The sequence below is a fragment of the Lactuca virosa genome, chromosome 3, assembly GCF_052849685.1.
Source record: "Lactuca virosa cultivar CGN04683 chromosome 3, Lactuca_virosa_CGN04683_v6, whole genome shotgun sequence".
In the NCBI taxonomy this organism is placed as follows: Eukaryota; Viridiplantae; Streptophyta; class Magnoliopsida; order Asterales; family Asteraceae; genus Lactuca; species Lactuca virosa.
This window is the reverse complement of record NC_136428.1, coordinates 130,839,372-130,852,990: the sequence shown is the minus strand read 5'-3', so window position 1 is coordinate 130,852,990 and position 13,619 is coordinate 130,839,372. Positions and strand designations below refer to the sequence as shown.

Below are 13,619 nucleotides of genomic sequence, written 5' to 3'. Positions count from 1 at the left end.
AAAGTGGGCTACTGAACTCCTTAGAATGGAGTGGACGAAAACTGTAGGGAGGCCCTATAGATTTCGTCCAAGGCTCCTTAATAAGGGTACATGGGCTGCTTAAGCCTTAAGCAGGAAATTAGGGTTTCCTACAGCAAACCCTAGCAGCCCACAGCTATATAAAGACCCCACCACTTTGGGATTTCAGCCAATGCATTGTTGCTACAAACCCTAGCCGGAATTCTGAAGAATTCCCTCATCTCTGCTCTCATCCTCTTGCTAGTGGTGTTTATAAGCCATTAGAGGTGCAACATTTGAGGCACTAAGCTTTCAAGAGTCGAGGATCTACAAGGTGTTCTTATTATTACTACATAACAAGTAAGGTAAACATCAAAACCCTTTTAATATGTAATTTTTTATTTATATATGCTAGATCTAGGGTTTTGCTTTGGTATTCAATTTGTATGTTCAAGTAGTGAAAAACTTAGATTCAAATCAATTAGGGTTGCATGAACACATAAGATGTAGTTATGCTTAAAACCCATCAGTGGTATCAGATCCAGATTGTTTTTCAGTTGAATTTGATGCAATAGTGAATTGTCCAAAAGAGGTGGGAACATATTTGTCCATTTGTTCATCAAACTCGACGAGTTCGTTATGGAACTCGACGAGTTGGGTCAACTCGACGAGTTCATTGCCTGACTCCACGAGTTGACTCATCAGATCCCTGATTTTTCGATTTTGATATCTTGATTTGATTAGGATAATTACCTTATTTTGTTTTAACTGCTTAAAATTGAATTTTCTGAAAAGGTTAATGTATATCCTTATCAAATTAAGTGATTTGGTCAAATTTTAAGATAAAGACAAAATTAATTTATTAATTTAATTATTTAAAATGTGATCTAATATTTTTGAAAGGATTTAAAAAATACACCCTATGGTTTTATAATTTAAAATTTGATTAAATAGTTTAATTTTGAAATCTTAAATTTTAGAACCCTAGTATTTTAAAGGTTTAAAATACACCTTTATACTATTATAATATTAAAGGTTTAATTTATATATATATGTATAAGAAAAGTCAGTCTTACCGTTAGTAGGCCTCGTTCACGAAGTTGGTTTATAAGGGATGTTTAAGGAAGCGGCCTATAAAATGACCGCCATTGGGTATCCATTCTTACCCACCGCACTCTTGACTAGTGGAGAGTCGTTAGCCGAACCTGTAGGATAGGACATTAATCTCTCATTAATAAGTATAATGTTAAATATAAAGTAACTAAATGTTTTTATAAATTCCCAATCTTACTTACTTTAGGAAAATGTAAATTTGATGCTAATCCATGAAATTGCACATTGCACTTTATAAATGTCGTTAGTGGAGCGTGTGTGGTTAACCAGCACACTAACTTGGACTAACAAAGGGTGGCAATGGGTAGCTCGTAAATTATCATTGATCAATGGAGCGTGTGTGGTTAACCGACACATTGATTAGGTGGTAAATGACATCGAGAGTACCTAGCTAATTTGCATGGTTATTCACACCTTGTTTGTGATACTCGGTATCTTAGTCACAAATGGAAAGGGCATAATCAAGATTAAACATGCCATTGAATAGTTCAATGAATCTCAAAAGATCTAGGAATTTCATTTAAAACCTAATTCATTTAAAATTTCGTTTTCATGGTGGAATTGGTAAATTGTCATTTACCTACCTTCAAATAATTTACAATTAGATTACGACATCCCTTTTCTGAATTGTGAATTATGGTGTTGGGTCCTAGCCTTAATATTTCATTTTGGGTGTTATATTAATGACTCCTTATCTAATCAAAACTTTGTCTTTCTTCTTTTGCAGATGTCTACCTCAAACAACGCTCCCGGGTCCTCCAACAACTCTTCCAACACTTTCTCACTCTTGAGCATTTGTGCCAAGGTGACATTCGATGGATCCAATTTTAATGATTAGTTTCGTAACATCAGAATGGCCTTGTGTTTCGAGGACAAGGAATACGTCCTCAACAAAGAGCTGAACGAGATAGATGAATCACAAGCTACTCCTGAAGAAATAGTTGAGAATAGGGTCCACTACAAGGATGCTACCAAAGTATCTTGCATTATGGTGGCCACTATGCCTCCTGAGCTACAACGGTTCTATGAGGACTATTTACCTTATGAGATGTGCAAGGACTTGATGGAGAAGTACCATCAAAGAGCACGTCAAGAAAGGTATGAGATAGTCAGATCACTCATAACCACCAAAATAAAGGATGGAGAGTCCATCACGACCCACCTGCAATGCATGCATCCGGATCGTCTCTTGAAGCTTAATGTGAACTTTGACGAAGAGTTAGCTATTGACATAGTCTTGCACTCTTTACCTCCTTGTTGTGATCAGTTCAAGATGACTTATCATTTGAGAAAAGAGGAAGTTACATTGAGTAAACTTCAAGTCTTGCTGAGAACTGTTGAAAGTGGATTAAAAGGAAAAGTTGTTGAATCCACTCCTCCTATTACTGTTGCTCTAGTCATGGCTATTGGACAAGGGAAGGGGAAAAATAGGAAATCTCCCTCGAAACAAAGTTGGAAGGTAAAGTCTCATGATGGGTCTTCTAGTAGTGGACCCAAAGAAAAAACCAGTTCTGCTCTTCTTTCCTCAGATCCAAAAGAAGCAACATGTTTCTACTTTCAAGACAATGGGCATTGGAAGAGAAGCTTCCCCAAGTACCTTCAGGACATTAAGGATGGCAAGATCAAGCCTACCTCGATAGGTATTTACACTATTTTGTCTAAAAACTCATCGCATTCTAATTCTTGGGTCCTTGATACATGATGTGGTTTTCACATTTGTCTGACTTGCAGGGACTAAGAGAAAGTAGGAATATGGAGCATGGGAAGATGAACTTGATAATGGGCAATAAGAGATCGTCACCTGTTACCAATATCGGCGTTTATTCTTTAAATCTTAGTAGTGGGTTATGTTTAGACTTGAATAATTATTGCTGCTCGTCAAAAATGACGAGGAATATTATTTCTTTTCATGGTTTGTACAGACAAGGTTTTAGATATTCTTTTAATAATGAGAATGGATCTATTAATTCTTAGTATAATGGTGTATTTTATTTTGAAGAATTGCCTTGTGATGGTGTATATGAAATTGTGATGGTTGTAGACAATGTCACAACTAGGAATTCTAATGCTTTGTAAACATTAAACAAGGATAACATTGTAACTAAAACTTGAAAGCATGTATGATGCTTAATCAATGACAACAAAATTCCATTAAACACTCTATACAACACTTCAAATAGTCAACAAAAGATTGGAAACCCTAAAAATCCCGGTTTAAGTCCATTATGGACTAGGATTTCCTTATTGGGCCTAATGGACCAATAAGCTTCCAATTTGACTATTTTGGGCTTAGAACTCTTAAATGGGCTCTAATTAGACCCACTTGCATAAAATTTAACATTTTGGGCCATAATGGGCCTAAAATGAAATAAATTACCTTTAATGGGCCTTATTGGGCCATAACAAATTCAATTAGCTTTAATGGACTCAAATCCATTTTCTTATACAAAATTGGGTCGTGATCTACTCTAAAGGCCCAATGGGCCGAAAATCATCAAATTGGGCCTCATATTATGGACTCAAGCACAAAAGGCCCAAGTCTTTCCCTTCCTTTCTCCCTCTCGGCCCAACTACAAAAAAAAGGGGGAAGAGTTGACTTTTAAGGTTGCCACCTCACTATTACACTTCATACTTTCATGCATGGACCAACATGCATCTATAATGGTCACCTCAACTCTCTCTCTTCTTTTTCTTAATACTTGCAGCCGAGAATCAACACACACACACAAAATATTTCATACTCTCTCTAAGTAAAACATTCAAGAACATCCCTTCCCTCTCATCAAGACTTTTCGAGAATTAGAAGCATTTCAAGGAGATTTCATTCAAAAATCACTCCAAGCTACACTCTAGTGGTAAGATCTTGCAAACATATTTCCTTTCTACACTCATCCACTCTTCTTACCACCTTAAATTCATGATCATGCTCCTAGAAACATATTAAGTTCGAGATCCACCCAAGAAGCTTGTCAGGCCGAAAGATCTCATCATTTTCATCCTTTCTTCTTCAAAACCATGAACATCAATGCAAGGTGAGTTCATACCCCTCTATTTTCGGTTTTCATATGATTTTGGGGGGAGAATACAAGTAAAATGTGAAGATTTATGTGTATTTGTATGTTATGTGTGATTTCTTGTGTTTTTGTGGTAAATATGTGCTAAAAATGAAAGATATTTCGAGATCTATAGTTCAAGAAGGAAAAATATGTGATCTAGGTCATATTTCACTTAACATGTCAAGATAAACTACTATACAAGCTTTAAAATAACACACTACAACATAAAACTCATTATTGGACTATTTTTGTCAAATAAACAAAAGTTTGGGAAAAAGTTGTCATTTACGGTTTTTACAAAGCTCAAAATGTCAAAACAGTTAAAATGGAAGTTTTTATGAACATTATGCTTTTCAAAGGACTAAAAATGTAAATTGTAGCCTATTGGGCTAAAATTTTGGGCTTTTCGACCCATAGGCCCAAAGTTGCGAAAAATATGGTTTTAAGGGGGCTGAAATGGTAAATTTCTCAAAACAGTGGGTAGAAAAGTAAATAAATCTATTTTTGTTGTTAAAATGACCTTATTTGCCAAAAAGGATTGAAAATGCAAAGATTTTGGATTTTGGGTAAAAAGTGTAAAAATTGCGAAAAGTGTGGATTAAAATGCAAATCTTTTAACTAAAGGGTTGAAACTTTCCAAAAAATTTACTTTTGGGCTTAAAACATTATTTAAATAAGTGTTTGGGTCAAAAATGTCAAGAAAAATAGTTCAAGGACCTAATATGTCATTTTTTATAAAAAGGACTAAAATTGCCAACTTTACCAAAATAAGGGGCTGAATAGGTCAAACTAATATTTTTGGTCAATTATCTTAATAATAAAATAATTGGGTCAAAATATACAAAACTTTATAACTTATGGGTTTTAAATAGAAAAATAATTATTTTTATAAATCTATGAATCGTTATAAAACAAATTCGTGATTTTTACGACATATCGATTAAACAACTCGCAACACTAATACTATACAAAACAAGTAAACATTCTAATGGTTGGTCTTGAGAGATTCTAATCATGCTTATTGGGCCTTCGTGACTCATTAACATGACTTTTGGGCCCAACATAAATAACACATGTTATTGGGCCTCTTGTGACCCAATTACATGCTTAAGGGACCCTCAATGGTTTTTACATGCTATTGGGCCTCAGTGGCCCATTAGCATTACTAGTAAGGTCCAAATAAACCTTATGCGAAATGGGCCAACGCGCCTTTCGTACACTCGACAGCCTTAAATAACATACGAAATTAGTAGGGCCTAGTAGTCCTCTTCTCCTCGTCTGTTAGGCTTACCTTCTCTTCAAGTAAACTAAAATCAGATCATTAATCAAGGTTAATCAAATTCATGTGGATTAAGTGAGTAATAACGGGTGACACCAATAAGTGTCGGTCGTAGTCTGTAGTTGTAATCAAAGTCTCCTGGAGGGAGAGCGAGAGTTTGTGTATAGCTTTATACGGGGGTGACTCCCCCACACCTAAGCTGTTTGCTACAGTTAGACTCGGCCAGTCTAGGGTGACAAAATCTTAAGATCAATTTCGGTGTTCATTAGAATGCCAAGACAGACGAACTAGTCATTATCATGCATGGTTATAACGACTCACATAGAAATCCGATATCATTTAAGTAATCAGGGGAAATCATGTTCATTCGCTGTGACGATACAATAATACAAAACAATCATAACTTTTTATCGGAAAACATCGGGTTTTCCGAGGAAACAAATCTTATTCACTTGTATTTCAAAAAGTATAATGCAAAACTACTCATTTATGCACGTTTTGAAATCATTCACGCATATACTTATAGGATCATCACAACATTTTCATGAAAAGTCTTATTACAGAAAATATCGGATTTTCTGGGTTTTACGAACGACATAAACTATTTTACATCAAACATACTTATGAACTCACCAACATTATATATGTTGACCGTTTTCAAAATAACTTGTATTCTCAGGTAATCGTTAGACAAGGAAGCATCCAGTGTGTTGAAAGTTTCTTTTGTAGTTGCTAATCACCAAACACTTTATATTTTGGGATCATGTAATGTAAACCATGTACTTGATGTAAACAATGCCAGTTGTACTATGTAATGTTTGGTGATGAATGTGTTATGTTTCATGTATATTCATTGTGATGATATTTCAATTTAAGTCACGCGAGCCCTCGGACGTTTCCGCCGTCTGGTTCGGGGGTGTGACAGACAATTTAGGAAATAGTGTGTTGCATATTGATTTGTCACATGGTTTAGACAATGCATGCATGTGGCATTGTCATCTTGGACATGTCAACAAGAAGCGCATTGCCCAACTCCAAAAGGATGGAGTGTTGGAATCGTTTGACCTAAGGTCGGATGATACATGTAAGTCTTGTTTGCTTCGAAATATAACTAAATCACCTTTCACAAGTTCGTGTGAAAGAGGTGAGGGATTTTTGGATCTCATACACACCGATGTGTGTGGGCCCTTCAGATCCGCCACAAGGGATGTAAATCGATTTTTTGTGACTTTTACCGATGATTATAGCAGATATGGATATATCTACTTAATCAAGCATAAGTCAGAAACCTTTGAAAAGTTCAAAGAGTTTAAACATGAAGTCGAAAATTAATTGGACAGGAATATCAAGATGCTCAGATCCGATAGGGTTGGTGAGTATCTTAGTATCGAGTTCCACGACTACCTCAAGAAATGTGGAATTGTTTCACAATTGACACCTCCTAGGACAACACAACTTAATGTTGTGGCTGAGAGGCGTAATTGAACCTTGTTGGACATGGTTCATTCCATGATGAGTGGAGGTTCGCTTCCGATATCGTTCTGGGGGTATGCCTTAAAGATTGCCGCCCATAATCTTAATCTAGACCCACTAAAGAAGGTTGCCAAAACACCTCACGAGATGAGGATAGGGAAGGTTCCCTCGTTGGTACATATCAAGGTTTGGGGTTGTGAAGCTTTCGTTAGACGAGAGACTCACGACAAGCTTGAACCTCAAAGTGAGCGATGTATTTTCATCAGCTACTCACAGAAGTCCTTTGGATACTTCTTCTACAGACCTAGTGAGAACATGGTCTTCGTAGCACGAAGGGGAGTTTTCTGCGAGAGTGAACCCATATGCAAAGAGGACAGTGGGATTATAAATGATCTTGAAGAAATTCAAGAGTCAAGCGATGAAGGAACCTCAAACACTAGCGCTCAACCCGAGGAAGAAATTCTTGTGGAACCAATTGACGAGTCGTTACCTCTTAGGCGTTCCACTTGAGTTAGAATGACACCAGAGTTTTATGGGTTTCATATTACTACAGATGGTGATATGCTTATCAGTGATAGTACACTGGTAAATTTAGATGAGCCTTCTAACTACATGGAAGTCATGGCAGGCCCCGAGTCTGCTATCTAGAAAGAGGCAATGGACAGCGAGATCCAGTCCATGTATGACAATCAAGTTTGGAACTTGGTTGAAAATATACCAGGTCGCAAGACAGGTGGGTGCAAATGGATCTTCAAGAAGAAGACCAATATGGATGGAAAGGTACACACGTTCAAGGCACAGCTGGTTGCAAAGGGCATTACTCAAACCCCAGGGGTTGACTATGATGAGACCTTCTCACCGGTGGTTAAGATAAAATCTATTAGGATTATGCTAGCCATAGCTGCGTTTCTTGATTATGAAATATGGGATATGGATGTCAAAACCGTTTTCCTTAATGGAAAGTTGGCTGAAGATGTTTACATGAGTCAGCCAGAGGGTTTTGTGGATGCTAAGTACCCCAATAGAGTGTGTAAGCTTGAAAAGTCAATCTATGGATATAAGCAAGCTTCTCGCAGATGGAATCTTTGCTTTGATGAGAAGGTCAAATATTTTGGCTTCTCTAGGAGTGAGGATGAGTCCTGTGTATATGTCAAAGCTAGTGGGAGTATAGTTAGCTTTCTAGTATTGTATTTTGATGACATACTGCTCATAGGAAATGACGACATACTGCTCATAGGAAACGACGTTCCAAACTTGCAAGAAGTTAAGTCCTGGCTTGGAACGTGTTTCGCTATGAAGGATCTAGGAGAGGCTGCTTGTATTCTGGGAATAAGGATCTTGAGAAATAGGAGTAGAAGACTAATTGGACTTAGTCAAAGCACTTACTTGGATAAAGTGCTAAAACTTTTTAGCATGGAGAATTCCAAGAAAGGAGAATTACCTATCCATAGCAACACCAAGCTGAGTAAGACTTAGAGTCCGAGTATCGATGCCGAGATAGCAGGAATGAGTCGAGTTCCATATGCTTCCGCTGTTGGCTCGATCATGTATGCTATGACATTGACATTTACTCGCCCTGATGTGGCTTTTCCTTTGAGCATGGTCAGTCGATATCAAGGGAACCCGAGTAAGGCTCACTGGATAGAGGTGAAGAACATTCTTAAGTATCTACAAAGGACTAAGGATTGGGTCCTTGTACTTGGTGGCAGTGATGACTTGAGAGTTACTGGTTATAGTGACACCAATTTTCAAACAGACTGAGACAATTTCCGTTCTCAGTCTGGTTGGGTGTTTACACTCAATGGAGGAGCGGTGACTAGGAAAAGTTCCAAGAAAGAGACTGTGGTTGATTCAACGTGTGAATCTGAGTATATAGTTGCGAGCAAAGAGTCAAAGGAGGCTATATGGTTGAAGAACTTCATTGGAAACCTTGGAGTTGTACCCAGGCATAAAAGAGCCCATGGAGATTTTCTGTAATAATGAAGGAGCGGTTGCCTTGACCAAGGAGCCAAGGGATCATGGAAGATCCAGAGATATAGACAGAAAATACCACTTCATCAGACATCGGGTAGAAGAAGGACTCCTCGTCGTCAAGAGGGTATCGTCAGAAGAGAATCCTGTAGATCCCGTTACAAAGGGTCTGAGTAGGATTAAGCACGTTCAACATGCGAGGAGCATTGGTCTGAAGGACAATATTAGTTTTAGTGATTAGATATATATTTTATATACATGTAACAATATAAATGTAATTGACATTTGATGATTAAGTAATGGAGATTTATTTATGAGTATTGTTTACTATCTTCTGTCAATTGTTTATTTTGTGTTTCAACTTTGCATGTTTTACTTCTTGAATAATTGGATTGTTCAAAATATCCATAGCCGATCATACTTTGGGAGTATGTATTGAATTAATACTGTCATGAATTAACTTGTAGATTGTCTAAGTGTTTAGACATAGCAAATGTTTGCTGCAACGTTCATGAGTACTCCTGAGATGTGGATTTGAGTACTGGATTAAACTCATGCTCATAGAATTACTTCATGGAATTTATCACGAGTAATTATGAGACGATAATATCGTATAGTTTTTAAACCGAGACATATGAGTTGTTGTTTACAAGTTGGTTGTGCATTGATAATGCATAAATGCATCAGTAACTTGATGTTATAAAACGTATTGTTGTGTATGATTTGATGAGTAAATAGTACCAGGGGCGGAACACAAGCGTTACAACAAGGGGGGCCGGAATCAAAACTTCATAATTAAATATATAAACAAATTTTATTTGGTTCAAATTTATGACATATCAAAAGTGTAAAAAAGAAAAACAATATAAATATGTTACATCATTTATCAAAGTGGAACGCGACGATCTTTTGCATTTTTAAAGTCTTGTACAACTGTCTCTAAACTAATCTTTTCAGCAAGTTCCCGTTCGAAGTGCAAAACCAATGAGTCATTCAAAAACTCGTCTTCCATTTTATTCCGTAACTTTGTTTTAATGAGGTTCATTACTGAAAATGACCTCTCCGTTGTAGCAGTAGAAACTGGAAGAGTAAGTACAAGACTAGCTACTCGATAAATAAGATGAAAGTTCATTATTCTTCTAGTCTTTATCAGCCATTGACACAATTCTGACACAGATGTCAATAGTTTATAATCTGCATGTTGAACGACATCAATCTCATAATGTTGAAGTTGTATCTTCAAAACTACTTTCTCTTGTTCATTGAAATCTTCAGGATAAAACTTCTCTACTAACTTAATTACATCACCACTTCGAAAGGGCTCATTAACACTTTTAGGATCTAAAGTTGTTGAAAGTCGAAGCAATTCTGTTGATCTATCACTGAATCGATGATTTATTTCCATTAATTGACAATTAATTGCTTCATAAAATATATCCACTCAGTAATGATGTTCAAGTGTATGATCACTACCCTCGTTACGTGCTCGAGCCCCTCTACTAAAGTATGGAGAAGACATATCGGGGATATCAATGTTGAGCTTGTAAAAACCGGTAAAATTCGGTCAGAGTTCGACGATCAAACCCCCGTGAGCCGTTATGCAATAAAGACCAATGGCACGTAAATTGGGGTCTATTAAGTATATGTGTTTGTATTTTTAATTTAACCAACCGAGGTTTAACAAACTAATAAATGTTACATGGTTAATATATATAAGTTCAAATTTATATATATATATATATATATATATATATATATATATATATATATATATATATATAATATATATATATATATATATATATATATATATATATATATATATATATATATATATATATATATATATATATATATATATGTGTGTGTGTTAATTACCTTTGCAAATATCTAAATACATGTAGGATATGTAATGTATATATATTCGAAATAAATATACACTTAAGATTGTGTATTGTGTAAAATCCTAAAGACCAAATACCTTATATACATACATACACCAATACATCTACTAATATATCAAATTCAAATAAATGAATATACAAATACAAATAGACCAATGAATGAATAAATTGACAGCCAATTAACACTAATAAATTGACAGCCAATTGACACTAATAAATTGACAGCCAATTGACACTAATAAAGAAGCCAATTGACACTGTAGGGGAATAGCTTTACTCTTTCCCTTTTCTTCCTTGTTTCCTGCAATCTATCAAAGAAACCCAAACTTTTTTTTCCTACATCGATTCCTATCAAAATAATCATCCCATTCATCAATTTTCAATAAAAATAACCAAGAACAAACATCTCAAATACCCTCCCCATCGGTTTCTATCAAGAACAACCAAAAGAAAAAGGAAAACCTGTATCAAAGCAAGAACACTCCTGTTCTTGATTCTCGAGTACACCTGCAAACAAGAAGAACAATAATCCGTTTGTATTTCCTTTCCTTTTCCTGTCATATAGCACCACCCAAACACCCTTATGCTTCAGACATCGCAGCTTCCAAGCACCCATGAGATGATTCCTTAGCAACAGTAGCCAATCAACCCCTTTTCTTCTTCCTTCTACATCCGAGCCAAACCAAAGCACCGGAGGTGTTCTTCTGATCGGAGCTAATCGTTACTGCTCTTCCCGTCGCCCTAATTGTCTCGTCGAGGGCTCCTTCTGATGAAGAAGCTGTCTGGGAATCAAGAAGCTGCCACCGCCACTCCTAAACTCTTCTCCAGTCGCGGAACAACCCACAAACCTCCCCATCAGCACCGACGATTTGTTCGTCCTTCCCTTATCCCCTTCACGACCCCACCTGTTTCCCCGATCGGAACCACCCAACCCACCCTAAACATCGACTGATGTTGTTATTGCTCTCCAATCGGATCGATACCGGCGAAGAAGCAAAAAGAATCAAGAAGAGCTCACCTGAGAAGTCATCTCTCCCTCTCATGATTACCATCGGCCATGTCTGCCTTCGTCTTCAAGCTCCAATCGAATCAAGCCCGACGTATCCTTGAACAGCGACTGAGGCGGCTGCCTCGTTCCCTTGGGCTAAGTTTTCCGTCATCTGAGGTAGAACCTTCACAGGGACGTCGGAGCCGGGCGGTGATGGTGGTGATTCTGATGCTTTTCGGTTCTATGACCGGTCGCCTCCACCCCCGTACCTGTTGTTCGCCATTTTGCAGTCCCGTGCACCCGAAGCTCCCGACTGAGTCTTTCTTTAGGAAGCGATCGGGCATAATGAGGGCAAAAGCCCTAATCCTTGATACTGGATCGGATACGGGGCTCCAACAAAAAAAAAAGGGAAATGGGTTCCGGGTTTGACCCAGTCAAAGGTCAAACATAAATCAAACCTCCTTTTAAATTATCAAAACTTAACCTCCTTTGACAAATACCTTGCAATTTCAGTCCAAACCCTAATCTTTGATTCCAATTGTTGATAATAACCCCTCCTTTGAAATTATTTTTACCCAATCAGTCCCACTTTGGTTAAAATAATTTACAAACAATCCATATAATGTAAACCTGTTACAAAACGGTCCCGGTAATACTTCAAGGTTCAAGGATTATGAATTTGCGGTTCACTCGGCATGTTTTTCGTTTCACAAAGGAATGCAAATGCCGTACCAATCGACCTCACGCTTCAAGGGTGAGTTCATACCCCTACATTTTATATTTTTATTAAGTTTTAAGGGGGGGAATACAAGTTAAATCATCAATATCATAATTAAACGTTTTCAATAGATTACATCAGAAAAGTTGAACTTCAATCACGACCGGTTTTGGTAAACTTAAACATTTTAGTTTTCAAAACAACACAAGGTGCAAGTAGTTCAAGTTCTTGATTTTCAAATGGCTACTTGCACATCACCATACGAGTTTTCTATAATTTATACATAACTCAGTATTTGTATAAATATTGTTTTGTTTACGCTACATGTATTTGTAGTGCATTATCATTTTTAGTCTAATCTCCATAACTATGCCCGTATTCTTGAGGTACGTTATGGACAATAATAGCGCTATTGGGTTTACCACCCCACCTTGGGACGCTAAGGTGATTGATCGCACGTGGTTGAGTGTGTATGATGATTAGATGCCCCATCCTATATATATACATATGTATATGTATAGGGTGAGGACTATTTGTTGTTGTTATCCTTTGTTAATCAACTTTCAATTCTATAAACCATTATCTCAAATACAATGGTTTGCCAATTTCAAAAGAAAACAAATACTAGGTTTGTAAGTGAAAAGCATTTAATAATACGAAACAAAAACTTATGAACTCACCAACCATTGTGTTGACACTTTTTCAAACCACTTGTATTCTCAGGAAATCATTAAACAGGTAACCAAGTGTTGTTGAGAATGGGATGCTAAGACGTCAAACATTTCCTATCTTGTCCATGTATAGTAATTGATTTATAAACATGTAAATCATAATGATGTAACTTTTCAATTATATATATATGTTGGTTGTGTTTACTTGAATTACTATTGCAATTGTTGTTATGATATTATACATGAAGTCCTCCACCCCCGGACGTTTCCGCCATCCTCGGTTTGGGGTGTGACAGATTGGTATCAGAGCACAGTTTATAGTGAATTAAGTGTATCAAACCACATAAGATATACAAACTATAAACACAATTGGGACTAATAGTCTCTGATTTGTGCATTTTCCAAATAAATATACCTTTAGAAAAATAAATGTTTTTCTTAATTAAAGT

General features: G+C 36.7%; 1 protein-coding gene across 1 annotated transcript; it reads right to left on the bottom strand.

Moving 5' to 3' along the window:
- Positions 1–9,775: 9,775 nt before the first annotated feature.
- LOC145164054 (uncharacterized) lies at positions 9,776–10,294 on the bottom strand. Its single transcript, XM_079082775.1, has one exon. It carries the CDS (start codon positions 10,292–10,294, stop codon positions 9,776–9,778), a length of 519 nt encoding a protein of 172 aa, XP_078938901.1.
- Positions 10,295–13,619: the final 3,325 nt, after the last annotated feature.